Source organism: Eriocheir sinensis, chromosome 49 (assembly GCF_024679095.1).
Source record: "Eriocheir sinensis breed Jianghai 21 chromosome 49, ASM2467909v1, whole genome shotgun sequence".
Taxonomy (NCBI): domain Eukaryota; kingdom Metazoa; phylum Arthropoda; class Malacostraca; order Decapoda; family Varunidae; genus Eriocheir; species Eriocheir sinensis.
Window position 1 is genome coordinate 10,459,208 of NC_066557.1, and position 22,003 is coordinate 10,481,210.

Here is a 22,003-nt window from a genome sequence, read left to right on the forward strand (position 1 = left end):
ATTCAGGAGATGTGGGCTCTCGAATTTCCAAGCACAAAACTTTTTTTTTTTTAAAAAATGGTGTGCTTTTTCAAGTGGAGATTTTTTTTTCGAAACTATTAAGAAAGTTTCAATTTTCTTGATCAAGTCACAATCCTAATATTTCGTTCCCAACCCAACCTAACCAAAATCCTAACACAAAAACACCTGTCCCCTAACCTAACCCTAACCAAAACCCACAACACCTAACCCAACCTAACCCCAACCCATCCTAACCTAACCTAACCTAACCTAACCTAACCTAACCCCTAACCTATCCTAACCGTTGAACACTAACTTGAACTTGTTGGCACAAACCAGCCCTCTTTTCTGCGACAATCAGTCATGTATGATAAAAAGAGGAGGTATGTCTCTCGGGTCCAGGAATAATTTTTTTTATGGTTTCCGGAAGTGAACAGGGTCTACACTATATACTGATACAGAAATAATGCAGAAAACGTGAGTATTAACGGCGGTAGAGAGAGCCCATACCTCCTGAATATTATCCGGGGATTACATAAGAACACAGGGAGACTGCAAGATGCCGAGTGGCCTACACAGGACAGCTCCAGATTCCCTCCCACTACCACCCGTCATCCTCGTCCATGTAGCTATAAGTCTACCCTTAAAACAAGCTATCGTCCCTGCACTCACTATGTGATTGCTGAGTCTGTTCCATTCCCCCTCCACCCTATTGCTAAACCAATGCCTGCCTATTTCCCTCCTAAATCTATACTTTTCTAATTTAAATCCATTACTGCATATTCTATCGTGCTGGCTAATTCTCAGTACTTTACTTATATCGCCTTTGTTGTAACCCTTGACATACTCTCACATTGCCATCTCCACTGATATGAAAACAAGGGCAGCCATCTCGCACGAAGTTAAAACTGACATTGTGATTTGTTTTATTTCCCTGCAGTGTAGTAGCTAAAAATAAAGAACTTCAAATATTGCTGCTTAAAGTTTCTGAGGGTAGTCTAGCACATTGTATTGACAGTTGTGGGGGTCAGGTCAGGTTAGGTTAGGTTAGATTAGATATAGTTAGGTTAGGTTAGATGTAGTTTTGTTATACTTGTTAAGTTTATGATAAATATGTGAGATATGCTTCACTCTGCACCATTATTGTTAGTGGTGGTGGAGAAGGCGAAGGTAATATACATATATACCCCATCAGGAAAAGAGAGAGAGAGAGAGAGAGAGAGATTTACCCCCTATCACACTGACCTAACTTGAGGACTTTTACTAATTGGAGAAAAATGGGAATATAATAACTTTTTTTTTCAGATAGCTGAAGAGATAAACTGAAAACACATTTACACACACACACACGCACACACACACAAAATCTTTCACCACTAAAGTTACTCGGTGAAAAAATGTTTCTAAAACGAATATGAATTAAGTTAAAAATTTAGGAAGATGTTGCTAGTAAAATAGTCAGAGAAACAGAGAGAGAGAGAGTGAGCGAGTATATAATAAATTTCTTAAAAAAATTAATCAGTAATTTCTGCATGAAAATGTGGAAGGAAATATATTTTGCTGATGATGATGATTTTACTTTGAACTGTGAGTCTAGTCGAGAATTTGATGGCTACGAGAACAGTAAATTGTAAATAAAAAGAACACACACACACACACACACACACACACACACACACACACACACACACACACGAGGGCAGCTTCAAGTCACCACCATCACTACTACTGGTGCTGCTACTACTATTACTACTACTATTACTGGTGCTGCTACTACTTGAAGGGATAGAGTTGGTCCTCCTCCCTTCCTTCCTTCCATACTTTTTTGCAGGTAAGTTATTAAAGGTATTTGTCTGTCCGTGTGTCCGTGTGTCTGTTCATCTGTCTGCTTGTCTGTCTGTCTGTTGGTGTCAGGCACTCAAGACAAAGAAATTTAGTGACAATGAAGCAAGAATAAAAAAAAACGAAAATATACTCTTACACCCAATTTCTCCATTACACCCAAACTAACTTCTACACCCTTTTCAGAGCCGCTACACTCCCTTCCAGAGTGCCAACAGAAGCCATGAGTGCCACACGGTGCTTTGGGTGCCTGGCCCTGCGGCGCCTCCCTGCCTGTGGCACCCCCAGACAGCAGCGAGGGGTGCCGGTGCCTGTACGGTTGCCCTTGAGGTTAGGGATGGGTGAGTGATGGTATGGGTGGGAGGAGGAGGAGAAGGAAGTGAAGGTTGATAAAATAATGAATTCAAAGAAGAGGACATGCCAGGGAGAACGGAAAATTATATACAGTCAAACCCCAACATTCATGAGGGTTAGGTCACAAACACCCACGGATGTTGAAGATCTGTGGATATCTGCTGATAGATACTTAGATACTTAAAACAATCACTATAGTCCAACCATTTCAAATAGTCCGTTTGGGCGGTGGATTCTGTGGGTCCTTTCCTCCCCTCTGCTCTGCCACAGACTCCCAACATCTATTTTTCCCTCTCATATGACTCCCAACATCTATTTTTCCCTCTCATATAACTCCCAACATCTATTTTTCCCTCTCATATGACTCCCAACATCTATTTTTCCCTCTCATATGACTCCCAACATCTATTTTTCCCTCTCATATGACTCCCAACATCTATTTTTCCCTCTCATATGACTCCCAACATCTATTTTTCCCTCTCATATGACTCCCAACATCTATTTTTCCCTCTCATATGACTCCCAACATCTATTTTTCCCTCTCATATGACTCCCAACATCTATTTTTCCCTCTCATATGACTCTCAACATCTATTTTTCCCTCTCATATGACTCCCAACATCTATTTTTCCCTCTCATGTGACTCCCAACATCTATTTTTCCCTCTCATGTGACTCCCAACATCTATTTTTCCCTCTCATGTGACTCCCAACATCTATTTTTCCCTCGCATATGACTCCCAACATCTATTTTTCCCTCTTATGTATTAGCTATAGGTAACATGAGAGGAAGGGATAGGTGTTGGAACTGTGTGGCAGAACAGAGGGGAGGAAAGGACCTGGGAATCCACTACCCAGACTATTTGAAATGATTTGACTATACCATTGTTATTGCAAGTATGAAAGTGTGTGGGGTGGTGGCAGGGTGTGTGGTGAGTGGCAGGTGCATTGGTTGGCCACAAAAGCTCTCAACTTGACGATATCCATGGGCTACCCGCAGATATTCAAATACATAGGTGTTAAGTAGGGGGGTCAGGTCAGGTTAGGTTAGGTTAGGTTGCCACTGCTAATGTTTGACTGTATATAGAAAGGAAGGAAGAAGGTGTGAGAGGAGAGGATGAAGACGTACAAGGAGGAGGAATAGGAAGAGAAAGAAGGGAATGATAAAAGGATGGAAGGTAAAAAGAGGTGTGAAGTAGAAGGTATGAGAGGTGATGAAAGGGAAGAAGGAGCAGTAAGGTATTAGATGAAAAAGTAGTAGTAGTAGTAGTAGAAATATCAGTAGTAGTAGCAGAAGCCTTATTTCATACCCTATCACTTTTTATCATTATTATTATGGTGATGAAAGAGATGAAGGATGAGTAGGTAATAAATGAAAAGTATTATTAGTAGTAGAAATATCAGTAGTGGTAGTAATAGTAGTAGTAGTAGTAGTTCAAACCCTACCACTTTTTAACACTTTTATTATTTACCACCACCAGGCAGAAGATGGAGCAGTTCGTCCGTCACTTGGGAGCCTCCGGAGGGCCACGAAACAGGCATCAACATATACAACAGTGTCACCAAGACCAAGGTACCGTGCCGTTCCCTTATCGTCATCTCTCGTTTATTTTTTCACAATATCCGTACGTTTTTATTTATCTTGCGCGTGTCGTGTTTCTTTATATTTCTCTGTTTCTTGCGATCTGTGTATTTTCTTTTATTTTGTATGTTTGTTGTGTTTTTGTGTCTCTTATTTGCACTATCTATACACTTTTCTTTATTTTGTATGTGTTGTGTGATTGTGTGTGTTTGTGAGCATGTGTGTGTGTGTGCGTGTATGTGTGTGTGTGTGTGTGTGTGGGCTTTACTTCATGTGTGTGTTGCAGGTACCACTAAGGACAAACCACCCCGGCCTGCTCACCTGGTACAACTGCGGCCCCACAGTGTATGACTCGGCACACATAGGCCACGCTCTGTGAGTACACACGCGCACGAACACACTGGCTGAGGAACACACATGCACGCTTAACCATATTCTTTTGTCTGTTGTTTTTTCTTAAGGTTTGTCACAGCACATCGCCCATCTCTCCCAGTGAAAATCTGATATCTATTCTTATTTGTGTTATGCTACATGTTTCTTCCTGACCCAGTAAACCTCGGTACATAGCAGTAGTCAATAAAAAGAAAGGAACAACAATAACTGCAGTAAAAAAAAGCGTAACAACACTAACCGCCTCTGCCGAGTGGCTTAAAACTACCCACATGCTGTCCAGAAGACCACCTATCAACCTGGACTCTAGATTCTAGGATTAAAGATGAGCTCCAGGAGGGCAGCATGAGCCAATGCAAGAGGATGCCACTATAAACACTCGCCTGCGCCAGAATGGGCTTGGCCGACCATCAGGCCTCACCGGGAAGAAGCCTTGGGCCGACCATCAGGCCCCACCAGGAAGAATCCTACCGGCGCAATAGGCCACGACGTAAAAAAAAATATACATATAAAAAAAAAAACACCTCTAACCCCCCATTCTGCCATGTCCTTTAACCCCCCCCATTCTGCCATGTCCTTTAACCCCCCCCATTCTGCCATGTCCTTTAACCCCCCCCATCTGCCATGCCTCCTGCAGGTGCTACGTTAAGATCGACATTATCCGGCGAATCCTGACGCGGGTGTTTGACATGAACGTCATCTCAGTCATGGGCATCACCGACATCGACGACAAGATCATCAGGCGTTCCCAGGAGGTGAGGGCACTTGATTGGAGTTTATAAGTGAATGATGAGCTTTGATAAACATGATATTAATGAGGTTCTGCTGGTAAGAGAGCTGGATAGGGCACTGAGTAATGAGCGGGGGTTGTGTCCCGTCTCCTGGGGTCTGTTCCCTTCTCCTATAATTCCTTCCCCCTCCTGTCTCTCTCCAGCATATGACCACAGATGTTGCGCCGACTAAACAAAACTTTCAAACTTTCCTATGTTTTTCCTAACCTACCCTCCACGAACCCTTACACACCTTCCACTCTTCCCTCCCTCACTCTCACTCTCCCTCCTCTCCCCACAGCTCAAGGTCAACTTCCGGGAGATCACAGAGAAGTACGAGCAGGAGTTCTTCAGCGACATGGACCGTCTGCGAGTGTGGCGGCCGTCTCTGGCGCCGCGGGTGACCGAGCATGTCCCCCATATCATCGCCTTCACCCAGGGCATTATGGACCGTGGCCTGGCCTATGTGGCGGATGATGGTGGGTGTAGGTGGGGGGGCAGTGGGAGGGATGTCGCTGTGTGTTTGTGTTATTACGGTAAAAGTCGCTGCTCAGTGTGGGAGGGTTGGGGAGGGATGTTTCGGTGTGTTTGTGTTATTACGGTAAGTCGCTGCTCAGTGTGGGAGTGTGTGGGTTGGGGAGGGATGTCTCTGTGTTTGTGTTTTTATGTTTAAAGTAGCTGCTCAGGGACAAGAAAAAAAGAGCAACAAAAAACAGTGAATTGATTTTTACTATTGATGTAGAGTTGAATTGTTTTATGGCTTATGTGTTTGTGGGTGTTTGTTTTTGTGTTATGTGTTGTGAATGTGTCTTCGCTTCATCACCACCACCACCACCACCACCACTACACACTAATCACCACCAATACCACCACCACCACCAAAATACTACCACACACACTAATCACCACCAATACCAGCATGACCCGAGCAAGACGGCGCCACTATAAACACTTGCCTGCACCATAACGGGCTGGGGCTGGCCATCATCAATCACCACACACATCACCACCACAACACCATCATACACCAACACCACCATAACCATTGCACCACTATCACCACATCCTAACCCCCCCTCCTCCCCCCCAGGTTCCGTCTACTTCAACACCGGTGCATACGGGCGCTACGGCAAGCTGTTCCCAGTGGAGACGATGGCAGCGGCGGCGGTGGGCCCAGCGGTGGTGCGGGCCAGCGTCAAGAGGTCGATCAGGGACTTTGTGCTGTGGAAGTCCGCCAAGAAGGGAGAGCCATCGTGGCCGTCTCCCTGGGGTCAAGGTCGGCCTGGCTGGCATATCGAGTGTTCGGCGATGGCCAGGTGAGGGTGCTGGTGGTGGTGCTGGTGTGTGCATAGTGTGAGTGTTTTTTCATGTCCGTTCCCCTCACTTAACTTCCAAATACTACCCACAGTTGTTTCCTATTCCATACATTCTGTCTCCTTTTCTCTCATCTTTTAACTTTGTCTTTTCCCGTCTTGTTCTTTAATTTTATCACTTTTTCTCATTGGCATTTTCTGTTGTGTTTTCTGCCTTTCTATTTCATATTGTTTCATTTTTTGGCTTTTTCTTATTTTCTGTCTCCTTTTCTATTATTTTCTATCTGATTTTCTGTTTTTTCAGCCTCATTTTCTCTCATTCTCTGTTTCTTTCTTTCTGTCTCCTTTTCTATTATTTTCTATCTGATTTTCTGTTTTTTCAGCCTCATTTTCTCTCATTCTCTGTTTCTTTCTCTGTTTTATGCTCTCTTATTTTCTGTCTTTATCTCATTCTCAGACTCTCTCACTCACTCACTCACACAGCCACATTTTTTAGCCTTTTCTCTCATTTTCTAAAGTTTACCATCCTTTTTCTATATTATTTTGCCTCATTTTCTATTTGTTGTTTTTTTATGTCCTTTTCTCATTTTGTCTTGTTTCCTACCTTTATGTCTTTTTATGTAATCTTGTTTTGTTTTCTGCCTTTATGTCTTTTCTGTAATTTTGTCTTGTTTCCTGTCTTTATGTCTTTTTCTGTAATTTTGTCTTGTTTTCTGCCTTTATGTCTTTTTCTGTAATTTTGTCTTGTTTTCTGCCTTTATGTCTTTTTCTGTAATTTTGTCTTGTTTCCTGCCTTTATGTCTTTTCTGTAATTTTGTCTTGTTTTCTGCCTTTATGTCTTTTTCTGTAATTTTGTCTTGTTTCCTGCCTTTATGTCTTTTTCTGTAATTTTGTTTTGTTTCCTGTCTTTATGTCTTTTTCTGTAATTTTGTTTTGTTTCCTGCCTTTATGTCTTTTTCTGTAATTTTGTCTTGTTTTCTGCCTTTATGTCTTTTTCTGTAATTTTGTCTTGTTTTCTGCCTTTATGTCTTTTTCTGTAATTTTGTCTTGTTTCCTGCCTTTATGTCTTTTTCTGTAATTTTGTTTTGTTTTCTGCCTTTATGTCTTTTTCTGTAATTTTGTCTTGTTTTCTGCCTTTATGTCTTTTTCTGTAATTTTGTCTTGTTTTCTGCCTTTATGTCTTTTTCTGTAATTTTGTCTTGTTTTCTGCCTTTATGTCTTTTTATGTAATTTTGTCTTGTTTCCTGCCTTTATGTCTTTTTATGTAATTTTGTCTTGTTTTCTGCCTTTATGTCTTTTTATGTAATTTTGTTTTGTTTTCTGCCTTTATGTCTTTTTATGTAATTTTGTTTTGTTTTCTGCCTTTATGTCTTTTTATGTAATTTTGTCTTGTTTCCTGCCTTTATGTCTTTTTATGTAATTTTGTTTTGTTTTCTGCCTTTATGTCTTTTTCTGTAATTTTGTCTTGTTTTCTGCCTTTATGTCTTTTTATGTAATTTTGTCTTGTTTCCTGCCTTTATGTCTTTTTATGTAATCTTGTTTTGTTTTCTGCCTTTATGTCTTTTTCTGTAATTTTGTCTTGTTTTCTGCCTTTATGTCTTTTTCTGTAATTTTGTCTTGTTTCCTGCCTTTATGTCTTTTTCTGTAATTTTGTTTTGTTTTCTGCCTTTATGTCTTTTTCTGTAATTTTGTCTTGTTTTCTGCCTTTATGTCTTTTTATGTAATTTTGTCTTGTTTTCTGCCTTTATGTCTTTTTATGTAATTTTGTCTTGTTTCCTGCCTTTATGTCTTTTTCTGTAATCTTGTTTTGTTTTCTGCCTTTATGTCTTTTTCTGTAATCTTGTTTTGTTTCCTGCCTTTATGTCTTTTTCTGTAATCTTGTTTTGTTTCCTGCCTTTATGTCTTTTTCTGTAATCTTGTTTTGTTTCCTGCCTTTATGTCTTTTTCTGTAATCTTGTTTTGTTTCCTGCCTTTGTCTTTTTCTGTAATTTTGTTTTGTTTTCTGCCTTTATGTCTTTCTGTAATCTTGTTTTGTTTTCTGCCTTTATGTCTTTTTCTGTAAATTTGTTTTGTTTTCCTGCCTTTATGTCTTTTTCTGTAATTTTGTCTTGTTTTCTGCCTTTATGTCTTTTTCTGTAATTTTGTCTTGTTTTCTGCCTTTATGTCTTTTTCTGTAATTTTGTTTTGTTTTCTGCCTTTATGTCTTTTTCTGTAATTTTGTCTTGTTTTCTGCCTTTATGTCTTTTTCTGTAATTTTGTCTTGTTTCCTGCCTTTATGTCTTTTTCTGTAATTTTGTCTTGTTTTCTGCCTTTATGTCTTTTTCTGTAATTTTGTCTTGTTTTCTGCCTTTATGTCTTTTTCTGTAATTTTGTCTTGTTTTCTGCCTTTATGTCTTTTCTGTAATTTTGTTTTGTTTCCTGCCTTTATGTCTTTTTCTGTAATTTTGTTTTGTTTCCTGCCTTTATGTCTTTTTATGTAATTTTGTTTTGTTTCCTGCCTTTATGTCTTTTCTGTAATTTTGTTTTGTTTCCTGCCTTTATGTCTTTTTCTGTAATTTTGTCTTGTTTTCTGCCTTTATGTCTTTTTCTGTAATTTTGTTTTGTTTTCTGCCTTTATGTCTTTTTCTGTAATTTTGTCTTGTTTCCTGCCTTTATGTCTTTTTCTGTAATTTTGTCTTGTTTCCTGCCTTTATGTCTTTTTCTGTAATTTTGTCTTGTTTCCTGCCTTTATGTCTTTTTCTGTAATTTTGTTTTGTTTTCTGCCTTTATGTCTTTTTATGTAATTTTGTTTTGTTTTCTGCCTTTATGTCTTTTTCTGTAATTTTGTTTTGTTTTCTGCCTTTATGTCTTTTTCTGTAATTTTGTCTTGTTTTCTGCCTTTATGTCTTTTTCTGTAATTTTGTCTTGTTTTCTGCCTTTATGTCTTTTTCTGTAATTTTGTTTTGTTTTCTGCCTTTATGTCTTTTTCTGTAATTTTGTTTTGTTTCCTGCCTTTATGTCTTTTTCTGTAATTTTGTTTTGTTTTCTGCCTTTATGTCTTTTTCTGTAATCTTGTTTTGTTTCCTGCCTTTATGTCTTTTTCTGTAATCTTGTTTTGTTTCCTGCCTTTATGTCTTTTTCTGTAATCTTGTTTTGTTTCCTGCCTATGTCTTTTCTGTAATTTTCTGTCCTGTTTTCTCACTCACTCCCCTCCTCTCCCCCAAAGCCACATCCTGGGTGTGCCGCTGGACCTCCACGCGGGCGGCAAGGACCTCATCTTCCCCCACCATGAGAACGAGGAAGCCCAGTGCTGCGCCTATCACGACACCCGTCAGTGGTGTAACTACTGGCTACATACTGGTGAGAAATGACGCTCACCCCTGTCCATTTTACTGTCTTTTTCTCATGTTCTCCTCAATCTTTTTGCTAGGTATTCTAACCTATAAAATCATCCTCTGTCTTTTTCCATCGCCCTATCGTGCATTGTAATCTCAAAAACATCCTTCTGTTTCAATTTACATCACTCTTATCACGCATTGTAATCTTAAAATATCATCCTATTTCTTTTTACATCGCCCTGTCATGCATTGTAATCTCAAAAACATCCTTCTATTTCAATTTCCATCACTTATCATGCATTGTCATCTCAAAACATCATCCTATATCTTTTTACATCACCCTGTCATGCTTCATAATTTCAAAAACATCATTCTCTTTCTTTTTCCGTCGCCCTACCATGCATCGTAATCTTGTCCCATCCGCTGCGGTTGTCACGGATTTGGCCCTCACTGGTAGCCTGGTAACATATCCTCCCAGGTGTTTCTCTGCCTCTGTGGTGGATAATGGAGTGTTTCCCATGTGGTATTGGTATGCTGGATATCCCCTCCCAAGGTGCAGGACTTTACATTTTTCTTCACTGAATTGTAGCAGCCACTTTTTGATCCATTCCTCTAGCTTGGTGATGTCTTCTTGTATGAAATTCTGTCAAGGGGTTAAAAACATCCACCTATTTTTTCTTCTCTCTTCTTCTATCATTCCTTCATACATCCTTACTTCTTAACCCGGTAGCAGTGGGGATCATGTTTCTTAATGGTCCCCCCAAGCGAGAAAAATGGGAAAAAATCACCCCTCACACAAACCATTTCATAATATATATCAGAGCATTTGTGATCAGATTATGTATCATCTATTTTTGGGGGGTTTAAATCATGGCACAAATTTGGCCCGTCGCTGCTACACGGTAAAGCCACAAATTTGGCCCGTCGCTGCTACCAGGTTAACATACCATACCTTCCACCATGCCCTTATTACCAGACCATCCCCCTCACCACTCTCTCCTCCCTCCTCCTTCAGGCCACCTCCACACTCGGGGGACGGAGAAGATGTCCAAGTCCCTCTATAACACAATCAGCGTCGACGCCCTCCTCGAGCAAAACTCCGTCAATGCCTTCCGCCTCTACTGCCTCCTCTCGCACTACAGGAACAGTGAGTACTTGAGTTGTCTTGTGTTGCGTCATTGAGAAAATTTGTGTTGTGTCGGAAAAGATGAGTTAGTGAAAGAATGGTGTTGTGTTAAGTGAAAATGTATTGCGGATGAAGTTTGTGTTGCGTCTTAAGTTGAGTTAGTGAAAAATTGGTGTTGTGTTGGGTGAAAATGTATTGCTGAAGTTTGTGTTGTGTCTTAAGTTGAGATAGTGAAAAATTGGTGATGTGTTGGGTGAAAATGTATTGCTGATGAAGTTTTGCTGTGTCGGAAAAAATTGTGTTGCTGAGAATAAAGTGTTGGAAAAAAATCTATCATGTCAGAAAAACTGTGTTGGGTTGGAATAGCTAATTGTATTACCGATAAAACTGTGTTGTGTTAGAAATTTAGTGGGATTTATTTTATTTATTTCTTCATTTTATTTATTTATTTGTTTATTTATTATTTTTTTGCTTATCTGGATTGTTATCATATTACTTGATCCTTGCCATCTCTATCATACCCTTTGACTCTTATTTATTAACCCCATTATCTTTGTGACCTATTTACCTCTCAAGCCTAACCCCATTTTACTTCAGCCTCCAAATCACACCACCACCACCACCATCTCTCTCCCCCCTCTTCCCCTCCCATTTATCAACCCCATTATCTCCATTTTACTGCAACCTCCAAATCACACCACCACCACCACCACCACCATCTCTCTCCCCCCTCTTCCCCTCCCATTTATCAACCCCATTATCTCTATTTTACTTCAACCTCCAAATCACATCACCACCACCACCACCACCACCATCTCTCTCCCCCCTCTTCCCCTCCCATTTATCAACCCCATTATCTCCATTTTACTGCAACCTCCAAATCATATCACCACCACCACCACCACCACCACCATCTCTCTCCCTCCTCTTCCCCTCCCATTTATCAACCCCATTATCTCCATTTTACTGCAACCTCCAAATCACACCACCACCACCACCACCACCACCTCTCTCTCCCCCCTCTTCCCCTCCCATTTATCAACCCCATTATCTCCATTTTACTGCAACCTCCAAATCACACCACCACCACCACCACCATCTCTCTCCCCCCTCTTCCCCTCCCATTTATCAACCCCATTATCTCCATTTTACTGCAACCTCCAAATCATATCACCACCACCACCACCACCATCTCTCTCCCCCCTCTTCCCCTCCCATTTATCAACCCCATTATTTCCATTTTACTGCAACCTCCAAATCATATCACCACCACCACCACCACCACCATCTCTCTCCCCCCTCTTCCCCTCCCATTTATCAACCCCATTATCTCCATTTTACTGCAACCTCCAAATCACACCACCACCACCACCACCATCTCTCTCCCCCCTCTTCCCCTCCCATTTATCAACCCCATTATCTCCATTTTACTGCAACCTCCAAATCATATCACCACCACCACCACCACCACCATCTCTCTCCCTCCTCTTCCCCTCCCATTTATCAACCCCATTATCTCCATTTTACTGCAACCTCCAAATCACACCACCACCACCACCACCATCTCTCTCCCCCCTCTTCCCCTCCCATTTATCAACCCCATTATCTCCATTTTACTGCAACCTCCAAATCACACCACCACCACCACCACCACCACCACCATCTCTCTCCCCCCTCTTCCCCTCCCATTTATCAACCCCATTATCTCCATTTTACTTCAACCTCCAAATCATATCACCACCACCACCACCACCACCATCTCTCTCCCCCCTCTTCCCCTCCCATTTATCAACCCCATTATCTCCATTTTACTGCAACCTCCAAATCATATCACCACCACCACCACCACCACCATCATCTCTCTCCCCCCTCTTCCCCTCCCATTTATCAACCCCATTATCTCTATTTTACTGCAACCTCCAAATCACACCACCACCACCACCACCATCTCTCTCCCCCCTCTTCCCCTCCCATTTTTCAACCCCATTATTTCCATTTTACTTCAACCTCCAAATCACATCATCACCTCTAACCTCCCTTTTTCTCTCCCCCTCTCCCCCTCCCATTTATAAACCCCCATTATCTCCTTAACCTCCTTTTAACCTTTCAGCCTAACCTCCAAATCACCACCACCAGACAACATCTAACCCCCATCATTCTCTCTCCCCCTCCCATTTATCAACCCCTATTATCTCCTAACCTTACCTCTCAAACCTAACCCCATTTTACTTCAACCTCCAAATCATCACCACCACCTCTAACCCCCCATATCTCTCCCCCCTTCTCCCCCTCCCTAGATGTCGAGTTCAGCCCCACCTCCATGGACATTGCCAAGGCGCACATGAGGAGAATACGCTCATTCCTCCACGATGCCTACGCGTACATCAACGGCCAGCTCAAGTGTGCGCCCCTGGACGAGCCGGCCCTCAAGATGGTGTGTGTGTTGGTGTGTGTGTGTGTGTGTGTGTGTGTGTGTACCTGAGTATATACCTTCATCTTATTATATATTGTTTACCTGGTTTTTAAATTTGCCTGCTCATATGTTTACCTTTCTGTATATATATGTGTGTGATAAGAATGCTGTTTATTTAAGTGGCTGAATTGATGTGTAGAAATAATAATGATAAATGTGGATTTTTCCTCAACACACACACGAAAAAAATACATGGTCAAACACAACACACAAAAAAAACACAAACAAACAAAAAACAAAACAATACACTGTCCGTTTCATTTTGTCTCGTGTTTTTATTTTCTCATTTATCTTTCACTCTTTTTTTCTGACCCTTTCTCTCATTTTCTGTCATAACAAACAAAAACGAAAAAAAAAACATACAAAAAAATTCACAAAAACACACACACAAAAATAACACACGCAGAAACTTGTGGAAACCAGCGCGAAAGTCAAGCGTCTCCTGGCCGACGACTTCGACACGGCGCGGGCGGTGGACGCTGTAATGGAGCTGATCACCTTTGGCAACAAGGAGCTCAAGAAACAGCCACAGGTGAGGGAAAGATCATTATACACCTGTGATTAGTGCTATTATACCTGTTGGGCTTATCACACCTTTGAGAGTTAACCCGTCCACTGCGTTCGGCATGGATTTGGCCTTCACTGGTAGCCTGGCAACATATACTCCTAGGTCTTTCTCTGCCTCCGTGGTGGATAGTGGAGTGTAACCTGTCTGCTGCAATTGGCATGGATTTGGCCTTCACGGGTAGCCTGGCAACATACACTCCCAGGTCTTTCTCTGCCTCTGTGGTGGATAGTGGAGAGTTTCCCATGTGGTATTGGTGTGCTGGATATCCCTTCACTGGTAGCCTGGTAACATACACTCCCAGGTCTTTCTCTGCCTCTGTGGTGGATAGTGGAGTGTTTCCCATGTGGTATTGGTGTGCTGGATATCCCTTCACTGGTAGGTAAACATACCTCCCAGGTCTTTCCTTCACTGGTAGCCTGGTAACATACACTCCCAGGTCTTTCTCTGCCTCTGTGGTGGATAGTGGAGAGTTTCCCATGTGGTATTGGTGTGCTGGATATCCCTTCACTGGTAGCCTGGCAACATACACTCCCAGGTCTTTCTCTGCCTCTGTGGTGGATAGTGGAGTGTTTCCCATGTGGTATTGGTGTGCTGGATATGGTACATGGCTTTACATTTTTCTTCATTGAATTGTAGCAGCCACTTTTTGTTCCATTCCTGTAGCTTGGTGATGTCTTCTGGTAGGAAATCCACAGGCAAGGGGTTGATTCTTCTTTTTACTGTCAATGTTTATTTTTCACATCCATGTCTGGTCATCGAGGGGACTCTGGGTGTGTATCAATCTTTTATTTATCCTTAGTACCTCTTCATGGTCTTCAATAATAAAAATACAAAGAAGAATGATAGTAATAGTAATAATAATCTGGGATGTGTCTGAACTCCCTCGTCTTCCTTGAAATGTCCATGATAGCTTTCTCTTCTTCCTTCACCTCCTCCCCCTTCACTTTTCATATCTTCATCTCTTCTCTCTTCTCCTTCTTCCATGTTTCTCACTCTTCTTTCCTCCCTTCCTTCACCCCTTCCCTTCTCTTCCTTTCTTTCCCCTCCTTACATTCCCCTTCCTTCACCCTTCCCTTCCCTTTTCATCGCTTCCTTCCCCTTCCCTTTTCATTCCTTCCTTACATTCCTCTTCCTTCCCCTTCCCTTCCTTTCCTTCCCTACACTCTATAACCTAACTAACCCTCTCAGTCGGTATGAACACCTCAACCTTGACCTCTCTCTTGGCAGGGCACCAGTCTGTTCCTTCACCCTTCCCTTCCTTTCCTTCCCTGCACTCTATAACCTAACTAACCCTCTCAGTCGGTATAAACAGCTCAACCCTGATCTCTCTCTCGGCAGGGCACCAGTCTGTTCCTTCACCCTTCCCTTCCTTTCCTTCCCTGCACTCTATAACCTTACTAACCCTCTCAGTCGGTATAAACAGCTCAACCCTGATCTCTCTCTCGGCAGGGCACCAGTCTGTCGAGGAGTGCGGGCAGCATGGCGGCAATCTGCAGCTATATTCACTACCTGATGGAGGATGTCTTTGGGATACACCTGCCCAGCGTGGTGAGTTTACTGGTGGCCTGGAGACACCCCAACACCACACCACCAACACCATCTGGCTACACCCCTACACCACCTCTTGGCCACACCTCAACACCACCACTGCCTGTTTACACTCCTATACCACTACCAGCACCACCTGGCTACACCCCTACACCACCTCCTGGCCACACCTCAACACCACCACTGCCTGTTTACACCACTATACCACCAACAACACCACCTGGCTACACCCCTACACCACCTCCTGGCCACACCTCTACACCACCACTGCCTGTTTACACCACTATACCACTACCAACACCACCTGGCTACACCCCTACACCACCTCCTGGCCACACCACTGCCTGTTTACATCTCTATACCACCAACAACACCACCTGGGTACCCCTCTATACCACTACCAACACCACCTGGCTACACCCCTACACCACCTCCTGGCCACACCTCAACACCACCAACACCATTTTTATTATTGTTACTCCTTTTGCTACATCATTATTTTTTCCTCCTTTTTTTTTCTTGTATATCTTTCATTATCGCCCTTACTGTTCCCATCTCTTCTGCTGCTCAGTGATATTTTCCTTCGCTCTCTTTTATTCCTTCTTCTTTGTCTCTCATTATCATTTTTCTTTCATTTTCAAACACCGCTTTTGTTTTTATAATGATCACTATTATTATTATTATTATTATTATTATTATTATTGTTATTACATTTTCTCCTTTCTTTCAGCCACAAATTTGGCCCGTCACTGGTACACGGTAAAGCCACAAATTTGGCCCGTCACTGCTACCGGGTTAACATCTCTCTCTCTCCTCCATTCCAGACCGATGCCTCAAACTTGTCCCTGGAGTCTGGGGGTCGTCTCTTCCACGTCATGAACTCTGTGGTGGAGTTACGGGACAAGGTTCGACGTTACGCCCTTCTGCAAGACACACCTCCGCAGGGACAGGTGAGGCGGAGAGGTGGAGGAGCGGTGAGGGCTGTGTTTTGGGAAGGGGTTTGAAATATATAATGATGATGATGATGATAGTATGTGTGTGTTTGTGTAAGTATTAATAATTTTTCCTTCTTTCATGTCTTTCTCTATTCTTCCCTTCCTTCTTTTCCCTTCACTTTTCATCCCTTCCATCTCTTTCCTTTTCTTTTCCCCTTCCATTCCTTCCTTTTTTCCTTCCCGTTCTCTTTTCATCCCTTCTGTTTTTCATGTCTTCCATCTCTTTCCTTTTTTTTACCCCTTCCATTCCTTCCTTTTTTCCTTCCCCTTCTCTTTTCATCCCTTCTATTTTTCATGTCTTCCATCTCTTTCCTTTTCTTTTCTCCTTCCATTCCTTCCTTTTTTCCTTCCCCTTCTCTTTTCATCCCTTCTATTTTTCATGTCTTCCATCTCTTTCCTTTTCTTTTCTCCTTCCATTCCTTCCTTTTTTCCTTCCCCTTCACTTTTCATCCCTTCCATCTCTTTCCTTTTTCCTCCTTCCATTCCTTCCTTTTTTCCTTCCCCTTCTCTTCTCATTCCTCTTCCTTCACTCCTTCCTTTCCCTTCCCTTCCCTTCACTCAATTATCACTTCCTAACCTTCCCTTTCCCACCCATCACCTCATCTTTTCATAACCTTCTTCCTCCTCCTCTTCCTCCTCCTCCATCTTTACCTCACCCCTTCTTCCCTTCCCTTCTGTCCCTCCCTTCTTTCCCTTCCCTTCCCTTCCATTAAATTCCATTCCCATCACTTCCCTTCCATTCCCTTCCCCTCCCTTTCATCTCTTCCTAACCCTCCTCCTCCTCCTTCCTTCCTTCCCTCCCTTCTCTTCCTCCCTCCCAGCCTGCCCTGAGTGCGGAGGAGGTGAAGGCGAAGAAGAGAGAGAGAACACCCCTCCTGCAAGCCTGTGATGACCTGCGCAATGACCTGCTCAAAAGTGGCCTGCAGATCAAGGTGAGTGGTGACTTGTAGTGATGACTGAAGGTAGTGGTGATGAGTGATGGCTTTTAGTGGTGGTGATGTATGGTGGTGGTGATTTTGATGGTGAAAGAGAGAAAGGAGGAGGAGGAGAAAGATTGAGGGTGAAAAAAGGAGAAAGAAGGAGGAAGATGAGGAGAAAGATGATGGTGAAAAGAGAGAAAGAGAAGGAGGAGGAAGAGGAGAAAGATGGATGGTGAGAAAAGGAGAAAGAAGAGGAAGAGGAGGAGGAGAAAGAGGAAATGAGTAAGTAAAGAAGGAAATGAGGAAGAGGAAGCTTGGAATATATAGAAGGAAGAATAAGCATGATAATAATACTGATAATAAGGGAGGAAGAGGAACAGGAAGAGATTATTAATGAAGAGGAGGAGGAGGAGGAAGAATGAGAAGAGGAAGTAAAAAAAAATCATGATAATTCTTTGGCTTGTGTGTGTGTGTGTGTGTGTGTGTGTGTCCTTGAAAAATAATATATATAATGGTATTGATATAACATTAATTAATTCTCTCTCTCTCTCTCTCTCTCTCTCTCTCTCTCTCTCTCTCTCTCTCTCTCTCTCTCTCTCTCTCTCTCTCTCTCTCTCTCTCTCTCTCTCTCTCTCGCAGGACCACCAAGGGAACAGCTCCTGGTCGTTAGCTGATGACCCGACAGGTAAGACAAGGTGGAGGGAGAATTACCTGTCCAATTAATAGCTGGAGAAAAGGTTGAGGTGAGGGAGGGAAGGATGGAGAGGTGGAGGAGTGGGAGAAGGAATGGGAAGTGGAGTGAGAAGGTAAAGGGAGGCATTGGAAGGAAGAACAGGTGGAAGAGTAGAGATAAATGGATGAAGGAGTGGAAGAGATGATTGGAGATAGATAGGGTGGAGAGATGGAAGGAAGGAAAAGGTGAAAGGAAGGAAGGGAGATGGGGGGGAATTGGAGATGGAAAAATGGAGAGATGAAGGAAAGGGTGATGAACAGAGGAAAGAGGTAAAGGAAGGAGGTGGAAGAAGGAAGGAAAGGAAAGGAAAAGAAGAGAAGAAAAGAAGGAGGAGAAAGAGTGTAAAAGATAACCGTTTTCCTCCCTTTATTTTCCTTACAGAGAAGAAATGAAGATGAAAAAGAAGAAAAGGAGAAAGACAAGGAAGAGGAAAGAAAGGGAACAAGAAGAAGAAAATGAAGACAACAACAACCACCATCACCAAATACATACATACATACATACATACTTAAAGATAGCCATATGAGTGAAGGTTTTTATACACATAGATAGATAACAACTATTGCGTGTATATATGTAACCAGTCAGTCAGTCAGTCAGTCAGTCAGCCAGTCAGTCAGTCTTACCATGTACAGTCTAGGTCATAAGTAGTGTCTCGTTTTGACTGTTATTTTGTTAGTAAGGAAGTGATTTATAATGACCCCAATAAGGAAAGGTCTGTGTGTGTGTGTGTGTGTGTGTGTGTGTGTGTGTGGACTGATCAGGGAGTTAATAAAGAATGAAAAAATGAGGTTGGTGTGATTTTCTTGACCTCACTGAGATAAAAATTGGAAGTATCATAAACCAACAAATAAATAAAAAAAATAATAAAACAAAGAAATGCAAATATCTCAAAATGATAAAAAAATGAAAAAAAACTAAAAGGATGATAATAAAACAAAGAAATGCAAATATCTCAAAATGGTAAAAAGATGAAAAAAACAACTAAAAGGATGATAATAAAACAAAGAAATGCAAATATCTCAAAATGGTAAAAAGATGAAAAAAACAACTAAAAGGATAATAATAAAACAAAGAATTGCAAATATCTCAAAATGGTAAAAAGATGAAAAAAACAACTAAAAGGATAATAATAAAACAAAGAATTGCAAATATCTCAAAATGATAAAAAAATGAAAAAAAACTAAAAGTATGATAATAAAACAAAGAAATGCAAATATCTCAAAATGATAAAAAAATGAAAAAAAACTAAAAGGATGATAATAAAACAAAGAAATGCAAATATCTCAAAATGGTAAAAAAATGGAAAAAAACTAAAAGGATAATAATAAAACTGAAAGAATTGCAAATATCTCAAAATGATAAAAAATGAAAAAAAACTAAAAGGATGATAATAAAACTGAAAAATTGCAAATATCTCAAAATGGTAAAAAAATGAAAAAAAAAACTAAAAGGATAATAATAAAACTGAAAGAATTGCAAATATCTCAAAATGATAAAAAAAATGGAAAAAAACTAAAAGGATGATAATAAAACTGAAAAAATGCAAATATCTCAAAATGATAAAAAAATGAAAAAAAAAACTAAAAGGATGATAATAAAACTGAAAAAATGCAAATATCTCAAAATGATAAAAAAATGAAAAAAAAAACTAAAAGGATGATAATAAAACTGAAAGAATTGCAAATATCTCAAAATGATAAAAAAAAATGAAAAAAAAATAAAAGGATAATAAAACTGAAAAATTGCAAATATCTCAAAATGGTAAAAAAAATAAAATAAAAAATAAAAGGATGATAATAAAACTGAAAAAAATGCAAATATCTCAAAATGATAAAAAAATGAAAAAAAACTAAAAGGATGATAATAAAACTGAAAGAATTGCAAATATCTTGAAATGATAAAAACAATAAAATGAACAAAACTAGATATGAAAAAAATGGAAATGTCAAACCAAGTAAAAAACAAGGAGAAAGAAAATGAAAGATGAAAAATATGAAAAAATGGAAATATTAAACCTACAAGTAAAAAAAACAAGGAGAAAGAAAATGAAAAATATGAAAAAATGGAAATATCAAACCAACAAGTAAAAAAAACAAAACAAAAAAAATGAAAAATATGAAAAAATGAAAATATCAGTGACAATAAAAAAAATGAGAAAAAAAGAAAAATGGAAATACATTTGAGAAAAAAAAATGGAAATATGTCAGACAAGTATCAAAAACAAAAATGAAGAAAAAAACAAATGAAAAAAAAAGAAAATATGTCATAAAGAGAAGTAAAAACAAACATTAATAAAACATAAAAAGACGAGGAAAAATTACCCTTCTCGTTCCCTCTGTTTGGAATTACATCGTCTATTATATATATCATCCATACTTAAGGAACCAATAAGCTCAGTGTTCCCACCTGATTGATTGATAGTTTATTGTTGCAGGTAAACAACAAGGGAGAAGGGAGGAACATGCCATCCCAACCCCCAGGCAGGACAGAGTGTGATTATACAACTATTAATACATGTGTTATAGTGTTACATAAAACCATCTAAGAAGCTTCAGAAACGCAGGGTGAAAAATGAAGGTGAATGAGGAGAAAGAAATAACTGATAATTAACAACAAAACACCTGAGGAATTTCACAGGTGAGGTAGAGTGACTTCTCATACTAACGTGACTCACACACACACACACACACACACACCTGCAAAATTAGTCATCTATCAACGTTTACCTCTGTGTGTCTCTGTGTGTGTGGGTTGTATTTTGTTGATTATATTGTGTTTATATATGTATGTCTGTCTGTATGTATGTATTATTTTGTACATACTGAGATATAGTAAAAAAAATAATGTCTTCCAAAAATAAGATAGAGAAAATACTTACAAAAACTGTTGATAAGTAGTAGTAGTAGTAGTAGTAGTAGTAGTAGTGGTGGTAGTAGTAGTAGTAGTAGTAGTAGTAGTAGTAGTGCTGTGTATATTATTGGTTTCATTATACAATAGGCCAGTAACCTCTCTCTCTCTCTCTCTCTCTCTCTCTCTCTCTCTCTCTCTCTCTCTCTCATATGTGTTGCACAAAATGGAAGAGGAGGAGGAGGAGAGAGAGGGAGGAAGATGAAGGCCAGTGAGAAAGGAGATGAGATGAAAGAGGGGAAGGAAAAAATAGAGAAAAAAGGAAGAGGAGGAGGAGGATGGAAAATGGAAAAAGGTGGATGGGAAAGAAAGGAAAAATTGGAAAGAATTATAGGGAAAGATGATAAGCAAAGAGGAGGAGGAGGAGGAGGAGAAGAGGAAGAAATGAAGGTGTTTAGGAGGACACTGAAAAAGGAGGAGGAGGAGGAGGACGTTATGTTCGTGACTGGAATTCTTGCTTCTTCTTCCTCTTCCTCCTCCTCCTCCTCCTCCTCCTCCTCCTCCTCCTTTTTCAGTGTCCTCCTATACACCTGCATTTCTTCCTCTCCTCCTCCTCCTCCTCCGTTATTTTATTCTCCTTTCTATTCTCCTCCTCCTCCTCCTCCTCCTCTTTCTCCTCTTCCTCTTCTTCTTCTTCCTCCTCCTCCTCCTCCTCCTCTTCTTTGTATATCATCTTTCCCTATTATTCTTTACAATTTTTCCTTCCTTTTCCATCCCCTTTTTTCCATTTTCCATTCTTCTCCTCCTCCTCCTCCTCTTCCTCCTCTTCCTCTTCTTCTTCTTCCTCCTCCTCCTCCTCCTCTTCTTTGTATATCATCTTTCCCTATTCTTTCCAATTTTTCCTTCCTTTTCCATCCCCCTTTTTCCATTTTCCATTCTCCTCCTCCTCCTCTTCCTCTTCTTCTTCCTGTCATCTTCCTTTTTTCTCTCATTCCGTGACAAAGAAAAAAAAAGGTGAAATAAAGACTATTTTGGGAGGAATGACATCATGGAAGAGAGAGAGAGAGAGAGAGAGAGAGAGAGAGAGAGAGAGAGAGAGAGAGAGAACAAACCCATACGGAAAATTCCTCGATCACAGCCACCAACAAACTAACATACAAACAACAACAACAGCAACAACGAGTATAGGAATGACTGACAATACTAATATATAAAAAACTTTC

General features: G+C 40.6%; 1 protein-coding gene across 3 annotated transcripts in view; it reads left to right on the plus strand.

The window, feature by feature from the left end:
• The window catches only part of LOC126981888 (probable cysteine--tRNA ligase, mitochondrial), a 58,500-nt gene that overhangs the window by 525 nt on the left and 35,972 nt on the right, over positions 1–22,003 (plus strand). For 2 of the 3 annotated variants that reach the window (XM_050833508.1, XM_050833507.1), the window contains exons 2-17: positions 1,306–1,831; positions 2,029–2,183; positions 3,677–3,768; positions 4,064–4,152; positions 4,805–4,922; positions 5,239–5,416; positions 6,028–6,253; positions 9,456–9,589; positions 10,583–10,714; positions 12,991–13,127; positions 13,573–13,698; positions 15,184–15,282; positions 16,107–16,232; positions 17,099–17,209; positions 17,837–17,882; positions 18,312–18,720. In XM_050833508.1, the coding sequence (XP_050689465.1) occupies positions 2,066–2,183; positions 3,677–3,768; positions 4,064–4,152; positions 4,805–4,922; positions 5,239–5,416; positions 6,028–6,253; positions 9,456–9,589; positions 10,583–10,714; positions 12,991–13,127; positions 13,573–13,698; positions 15,184–15,282; positions 16,107–16,232; positions 17,099–17,209; positions 17,837–17,882; positions 18,312–18,322 (1,743 nt within the window). In that variant the 5' untranslated portion in view covers positions 1,306–1,831; positions 2,029–2,065 and the 3' untranslated portion in view covers positions 18,323–18,720. Of the gene's footprint in view, positions 1–1,305; positions 1,832–2,028; positions 2,184–3,676; positions 3,769–4,063; positions 4,153–4,804; positions 4,923–5,238; positions 5,417–6,027; positions 6,254–9,455; positions 9,590–10,582; positions 10,715–12,990; positions 13,128–13,572; positions 13,699–15,183; positions 15,283–16,106; positions 16,233–17,098; positions 17,210–17,836; positions 17,883–18,311; positions 18,721–22,003 lie in introns of those variants that run through there. The other variant, XR_007734274.1, reaches the window with a different exon arrangement.